Source organism: Echinops telfairi, unplaced genomic scaffold, assembly GCF_000313985.2.
Source record: "Echinops telfairi isolate 266 unplaced genomic scaffold, ASM31398v2 ScPeMD7_5;HRSCAF=22, whole genome shotgun sequence".
In the NCBI taxonomy this organism is placed as follows: domain Eukaryota; kingdom Metazoa; phylum Chordata; class Mammalia; order Afrosoricida; family Tenrecidae; genus Echinops; species Echinops telfairi.
Window position 1 is genome coordinate 20,077,276 of NW_022103901.1, and position 8,233 is coordinate 20,085,508.

Here is an 8,233-nt window from a genome sequence, read left to right on the forward strand (position 1 = left end):
AAAGATGTAAAAGAATTATTATGCACACTTAGAGGGAATATAAATAAATGCTCAAAGTTCACATTGGAGAAACAAACATCGATGCATCAAAAATGTCAGATAGAAATTAGCAAAATTCCTAAAATGTATGATACATATAAACATTAAAAAAAGAAATTAGGAAGGAGCTATCCAGGAGAAGAGGAACTCTGTGAGGCTTAGAAAAGCTGAAAGGCATGGGAAAGGCATTCGTGACCGAGGAAAAGGAGAGAACAGAAACAAGAGTGAACACCAAGGAGGTAAGAAGACTCTCAAAAATGCAAGGATTGGTGGGAAATATGAGGTTGGTAGATGGATTAGATCATGGGAGGTCAGACTAAAAACAGTCTAGAAAGTATAGAAAGATCATTGTGATCGTTCCCCCCCACCCTCTCCCCCTCCCCCTCCTGGTATAGCTACCCCCAATATTGGTCCTGAGGGATTTATCTGTCCTGGATTCCCTGTGTTTCCAGCTCTTAGCTGTACCAGTGTACATGCTCTGATCTATCTGGATTTATAAGGTAAAACTGGGGTCATGATAATCAAGGGGAGGAAGCATTAAAGAACTAGAGGAAAGTTGTATGTTTTACAGGTGCGATACTGCACCCTGACTGGCTAATCTCCTTCCCGCAACCTTTCTGTAAGGGGATGTCCAATAGCCTACAAATGGGCTTTGGGTCTCCACTCCGCACTCCTCATTCACAATGATAGGACTTTTTGTTCTTTGATGCCTGATACCTGATCCCATTGACACCTCAGCTGGTGTGCTTCTTCCACGTGGACTTTGCTGCTTCCCAGCTAGATGGCCGCTTGTTTATCTTCAAGCATTTAAGACGGTACAGTACAAAAAAAACAAACCAGACGCTTTATCTTTTGATAGTTGGGCACCATCAGCTTTCTTCACCACATTTGCTTAGGCACCCACTTTCCGTCTTCAGGGATTGTGTCGGGAAAGTGAGCATCATGGAATGCCAGTTTAATAGAACAAAGTGTTCTTGCGTTGAGGGAGTACTTGAGTAGAGGACCAATGTCCATCTGCTACCTTAATACTAAATCTATAAATATATGCACACAAATCTATTTCCCCATCATATATAAATATATTTACATATGTACATGCCTGTAGTTAGGCCTCTATAAATGCCCCTTTGCTTCCTAGTTCTTTCCTCTATTTCCTTTTACTTTCCTCTTGTCCCACTCTTATGTTCAGCCTTCAATTGGGTTTCAGTAATTCCTCAGTTACACTGGCTTGATCAAGGTATCCTACAACCTCCTCACCATCGATTTTTTGTTCCCTTGTTCCCTTGTCCCTGGGTTTGTTAACACCACTTCCTTTCCCCCACCTCCCCCTCTCCCATGTCTCCCAGTCAGTTGTTTTCTCCTACAGATTGTTTGTCCTGCCTGTCTTATCTAGATAGACCTGCAGAGATAATAATGTGCACAAAAACAAGACAGAGCAAAACAAAGCAACAAAAGAAAGCAAAACAACATCAAAACCCAATGACAAAAGAAAGAAAAGCCTATACATAGTTCAAGGTCTGTTTGTTGACCTTTACAAGTATTTTCCGGTCAGGAAATAGACAACTGAAAAGTGGATGAAGGGAGACATCAGTGGGTGTAAGACATGACAAAATAATAATTTATAAATTATCAAGGATTCATGAGGGAAGGGGGAGCAGGAAGATTCGGGGAAAAATGAGGAGCAGATACTAAGGGCTCAAGTAGAAAGAAAATGCTTTGAGAAGGATGACAACAAATGTACAAATGTGCTTGACACAATGGATGCATGTATGGATTGTGATACGAGCTGTATGAGCCCCTAATAAAATGACTGGAAAAAAACAAACCAAAGTACAGAAAGAAGGTTGATTTTAAAACAAGAACCTGAGAGCTTAGTTAGCATTTGTATATAGAGGAGGGTATTCTGAGAAAGTGGAGCTAAGAAATTTTATTTGGCACTGTACCTACACTAAATAAAATGTGTTCCTCCCTACGTCATTTCACATCCCTGTAACCTTTTAGCCATCCAAGTTCAAAGCCACAATATCATCTTATTTTGACTGTACCAACTGTTAATCCTGTCAATTCCATTTCACACATCTATCATTCCATCCACTTTTTAACCCATACTGCCAAGACCCAAATTCAAATCATTACTCACCTGAATATTCCTTCTTTTCCCTCTCTGATCTAACTTCTATATATGACACTGAGCAGTACTGCCAGAGAAATGTTCCTAAATCATAACTTCTGACCTGGGCACTTTAAACTCAAAAATGTACCCAAGCATGAAGCCCAACTTCCCTATCCTCCAAGCTTCTTCTGTGTGTGTCCTCGTCCACCCCTCCCCGCCTTCCTCATGCCATGCCAGACCTAAAAGCCTGATTACTCATTCTGTAGATAATCCCCTCTTGTTTATCTGACTCTTGCCCTTCTTGTTCTCCTCTTTTAAGTCCACCTTTCAAATCCTTACCTATCTTTCAATGCCCAGCTTTGTCACCACTTTCCACATGCAGTGGCTGATAGCTGATAGGTGGTAAGGGGGCAGATGGGAGAGCAGGTGTCATTCTCATTCCTTTGCTAAAACTCTTGGGTGGACTAAATAAAAAAAAGCCAAGCTCCTCAGTATATACAGGACATAGGCTTTCTATATGACCTTACCCCTATGTCTTTAACCTCAATCATGCACACTTCCCGGTTATTTAATGCTCTAAATACTACCTTTGCCTAGAACACTATATTCTTTCTTTCTTTGGTCTCTAGGATCATATTGACCCCTCTGAAATTTTATTCTTATAAAATTTTTTAAGATAAATAGTACTGTGATTACTTATACCAATCAAATTTGAGATAGCAGAAGATCAAAATTAAGAGTCTAATGCTGAAGTCAAGGGAGTTAAAACATGAGACCCTTTCTTACAGAGTTAACTCCTTGAGATGTGGTAAAATTAAGTGCCTTGGCTGATATTCGGGTTGGCTTATACTCGAGTATATACGGTAGGTTTGTTTCATTAACACTCTGCCACCCTTGAAACGCCTCATGACACAGATGGATTTGGAAGAAACTATGCTGAGTGAAATTTTTCAAGTCACAAAAGGACAAATATTGTGAGATCATCGTTATGAAAGAAAAAAAAAAATCAAGATAAAGGTTTTTATGCCCAAAGAAACAGACTTTGATGGTTACTAGAAGTGGGAAAGAAAGGAAAAGAATAAGCAATAAGGCTAGATGGCAGACAGGTGTTAACTTGGTGAAGAGTAAGATAATACTCAATAAAATGGGGGAAAAAAAAAGGGGGGGGGTTTTGAGAAACCGGGCAAGTAATCGGGAAGTTTGCTAAGTTTATATTGTTGAATACAAAAATGATGATCTGAAATGTAAATCCCCATTGAATTCATAATTTTTTAAAAATCTACCATCCTGATGTTTTATGCTTAGTGTGTACCGGATGCTAATCTGGCACAATGAGCAAAAGGCTAGTAATCTACTACCCTAAGTGATTGCATCAAATGAATGTCATTGTCTGCCCTGAGAAGAAATGGAAGACAATCACATAGAGAAAACAAGGAGTAAGCAGGCAAACCCCCAGGGTTGTGATAGTGTTCTAAAGGGAGTCCTGGAAGAGCATTTTCAGACGAAAGACTAAAGGCATAATACACATGTTCAAAAAAGACGACTTTAAGAATTGGGATAGAACCTAGGCGATAGCTGTAAGCCATGTGTTCAAGTTGTGCCCTCTGAAAGTGATCATGTACACCACGAAAAAGCATACACTCCCCCAAAATGACGCCCAGATCAGTGAAGAAGCCTGTTCCCGCCCTGGTTCTTTAATATGCTTCCCTCTCTCCTCCTACAGGTGAATAAAAATGCATATAAACAACCATGATTTAATAAAAAATGAATAATTAAAAAATAGCTTTAAGCAACGTACCTTTGATTTTTTGTTCAGTGGCCTAAAATAAAAAACAAAAAACAATGTAAATATGAAACTGAAATGGATTATGATAAAATGTTCATATACTACTATTATATTAAATATACATTTTCATTAAATAATTTGTCATTCAGATGAACCACATAGGGAAAGGCATATGCAAAAGAAAGTGCCTTTTCCATAGATACGCCCCACTGAAAAAGTTGAAAGGTTTTAGACAGATGGCAAACAACATCATTGTATGATTATATAAGTTTCACTTTTCTTATTAACTAGCAATTGATTCTCAGCCTTTTGGCTAAGATCAAGTGCAGTATCTGTTTTTATCAATTAGCTTTAAAGTGTTTTTATATAATTATCACCTTTACATTTAATTAATTTAATGAGCTTTGTATATTTTTAAATGACTTTAAAAATTCAGGTTTCAAACAGTAAATGATTATGATTTCTGCAAAGAAAACCTGCCTATTTCAGCAGAATTAGTAATAAATTTAATTACTGGCTGTTAGTGTGGCTTTACAATTAAGCCCAATCAACTTTAACCATGAAAACTTTCAAATTAGTTACATATGGCAAATCTGATAACTTATTTAAATTACTGTGATCAGAATCTAAACTGACATAAGCCGTACTTTCACTGTTTTCTAGTAACTGCCTCAACTTTCATTCTCCTGACATCCTAACTGAGAAACAGTAAGGATAGTAGGGGTGTGTACTTTAAACTGCAAGGGCCTTGAAACGGAAAGATCAAACTCATAAGCAAAATCAGTCTTTTGATCAAGACCAACTTATACAGAAGTCTTAAAATTAAAAGATAACAAGGATAGTAGAGAATTTCTAACTAGTAATTGGAAATTTCTAACTAGTAATTGGAAAACCAGAATTGTTCCTTAATAAAGATAAAGCTGCTCTTTTTTTAGTTCCAATTTTTTAAAAAAAATCATTTTATTGGGGGCTCATACAACTTACCACAATCCATACAAGCATCCATTGTCAAGCACATTTGTACATTTGTTGCCATCATCATTCTCAAAACATTTTATTTCTACTTGAGCCCTTGGTATCAGCTCATTTTTTCCCCTCCCTTCCCGCTCCCCACTCCCCTTCATGAACCCTTGATAATTTATAAATTATTTTGTCATGTCTTACACTGTCTGATGTCTCCCTTCACCCACCCGCTTTTCTGTTGTCCACCCCTCAGGGAGGGGGTTTTATGTAGACCCTTGTAATCAGTTCCCCCTTTCTACCCCACCTTCCCTCCACTCTCCTGGTATAGCCATTCTCACCACTGGTCCTGAAGGGATCATCCGTCCTGGATTCCCTGTGCTTTCAGTTCCTATCTGTACCAGTGTACATCCTCTGGTCTAGCCTGATTTGTAAGGTAGAACTGGGATCATGATGGGGGGGGGAGGGGCAGGGGGAGGCATTTAAGAACTAGAGGAAAGTTGGATGTTTCATCGTTGCTACACTGCACTGACTAGCTGGTGTCCTCCCTGCGACCCTTCTGTAAGGGGATGTCCAGTTATCTATAGATAGGCTTTGGGTCCCCAACTCTGCACTGCTCCTCATTCACAATATGATTTTTGTTCTTTGATGCCTGATACCTGATGCCTTCGACACCTCCAGATCACACAGGCTACTGTGTTTCTTCCATGTGGGCTTTGTTGCTTCTGAGCTAGATGGCACTTGTTTATCTTTTGTTTATTCCACATTTGCTTATGTACCCGCTTTATCTTCAGTGATCGTGTCGGGAAGGTGAGCATCATGGAATGGCAGTTTAATAGAACAGTGTTCTTGCATTGAGGGAGTAATTCAGTAGAGGCCCAACGTCCATCTGCGACCTTAATACTAAGCCTATAAATATATGCATATAGATCTATTTCCCCATCATCATATATACATATATTTACATATGTACATGTCTGTAATTAGCTGTTCTTACACAGGAGCTCTGCGTAATTACGAGCTGGGCTGCTAACTGCCAAGGTCAGCAGTTCAAAACCACCGGCAGAGCCAAGGAAGAAGGATGAGGCTTTCTACTCCCATAGTTGTAAGCCCCCACAAGAAACCCAGGGGTTGTTCTACCCTGCCCTATATGGGGTCTTGAGTCAGAATTGAGTCAATGGCACTGAATTTGGTTTAGTTGGTTTTTACTGCTATGGGGTACAATACTTCATTTTGCTTAGTCATATGTAATTATTAAGAACCTAATTTTAAAATTACATAATTATAGATGTCTATGAAAAGGAATGATCATGATGTTGATGTAGAATTAATCACAATTCTTTCTCTAAAGTCCCAGAAAGTCTTTCCAGAGAGTTAAGTGCTTTATCAAGGTTTCATTTACCATTGCCTCCCACACCTTTCCCATACACAAAATAAGCCATCTATATCAACTGCACACCCACAACTCACATATTGGGGATAGGAAAATAATGCTTGAGGAAATTGTGTGCTCTACAAAAAAAATGTATTAATTATTATGTGTTATTTCGATGTACAGTTGCCCCTTTAAGCCTTACAACATAAAGTTCTCTAATATGCAACTCAACTCCATGTTGCTTCAGAACATAGAGCAACTTCTCTGAATGGTCAACTTCATCCAATGTTCTGTCATCTACAGCATCTGCCATTCAAAACACTAACCTCACCTCATGAAGAAGCCAAGAAGTTCTAGAAACAAAAAACACCTGGGTTGCTTCACTCTTTTAAAAAGTGCTATGTGGATGTAACATACTCTTCAAATAGCTTTTAAAAGACAATTTCCAAACGGGTTCAAAGATTTTATGAGTTTGTGATGTCCAAAATGTAGCCATTACCTCGCTGCATGTATGTAGCTTCTGAGCACTGAAAGGTGGTTTGAATTGAGATGTGTAAAAATACACAAAAGATGCCAATGATTTAGTACTTTGTAAAAGAATATAAGGTGCCCCAATATTTTATATTGATTAAATATTAAAATGTTTTGGGTACAGTTGATTATGTAAAATACATAAAGAAGCTTCAAAATTATAGAAAATAGAATAGGTAATGGAGCTTTTTAAAGTTCTCTCATATTATTAAAATTAACTTAAATTCTTTCTTTTTAACTTTTAAGTGAAATAATCATTTAGACTTTCTGGGCCCCAGTTTCCTAATTCTATAAAGGAATTTAAAAAAATCTATCCTGCTTACTTTTCGAGGCTTATTCTAAAAAGAATATAAAATAATAAGGTGAACTTTTTTTGAAAACCAAGAGTAGTCATATGTGAAGTCATCTTATAGATTCGCTTAAACATCAGAAAGGATTCTGGCGTATTGTGAAGAAAAAGAATTTATACTGGTACTTTTAATACATTCTTTTCTTAATCTAAGCAGTGACTACACTATGCAGCTACTACAATATCAAATTGTTACTGAAGGCATCAAACTAATGGAAAACACACAGCACGCTGGCTTCTTTGTTTCTGCCAGGCATACGCACCACTTGGGCTAAATGCTAACTTCCAAAGCACAGTTATGGGCAGAGGGTCTGAAAGCCAGACTGACTGGCTCTGAGTGCTGACTTTATACTGCATTACCTTAGGCAAGTTCGTGTTTCTAAAGCTCAGTTTCCTCATCTATAAAACAGAGAAATAAACAAATACCTCAGAGTTTCTGAAGTTAAAAGGATCTGATTTACATATAAGAGCTTAGGACATGTCTAGCATATAAAACCAAACCTACCCATAGCCACTGACAACATCTGAGACTCTAAATCCTGGCTGGAGCAGACAGCCCGATCTTTCGCCTGAGGAACTGCTGGTGGGTTTGAAATGATGGCCTGGCAGTTAGCGGCCCAGTGCTTATACCACAGCCCCACACGGTTCATATAAAGAGTTAGGAAAGAGAGAACCGAGAGAGGCACTTAAGAGGTACCTGCTGCTGCCGTTATCTTGAGCCTCCATTGGCCCATGCTTTCGCCTTATTATTTCTCTCACAATTAGAAATGCCCTGACTCTACACTCACCCCCTGGTGCCCACGTCTTCCTTCTTTCTCGTTTACTCGTTATTTAGTGTCTTAACAGTGTCTAACCTAAAATTAAGAATAAATAGTCCAATTAACTTGTTTTAAATTGGATAATTGCTATGAAGAGGATTTTCTACCACACCCCATATAGAATCTAGTCTGATGAATGACACACATTTTAAAAAGAAGAGGGGACACAGACAATAGTAAGCTGAAACAAGGGACAAGACTGTAAGAGAATGCCAAACTGCCCTTGGAATGCAAAGCTCCAGGCCTGGTCACAATGCCATCT

At 38.5% G+C, this 8,233-nt stretch overlaps 1 protein-coding gene and 1 pseudogene across 1 annotated transcript in view; one reads left to right on the top strand and one right to left on the bottom strand.

Annotated features, from left to right (window-relative positions):
- Positions 1-8,233, bottom strand: part of TNRC6A (trinucleotide repeat containing adaptor 6A) — a 210,379-nt gene that overhangs the window by 78,627 nt on the left and 123,519 nt on the right. The window contains exon 5 of the mRNA XM_045285958.1: positions 3,951-3,972. Within this exon, the coding sequence (XP_045141893.1) occupies positions 3,951-3,972 (22 nt within the window). The remainder of the gene's footprint in view (positions 1-3,950; positions 3,973-8,233) is intronic.
- On the top strand, positions 4,232-4,320 carry LOC115867994 (annotated as a pseudogene).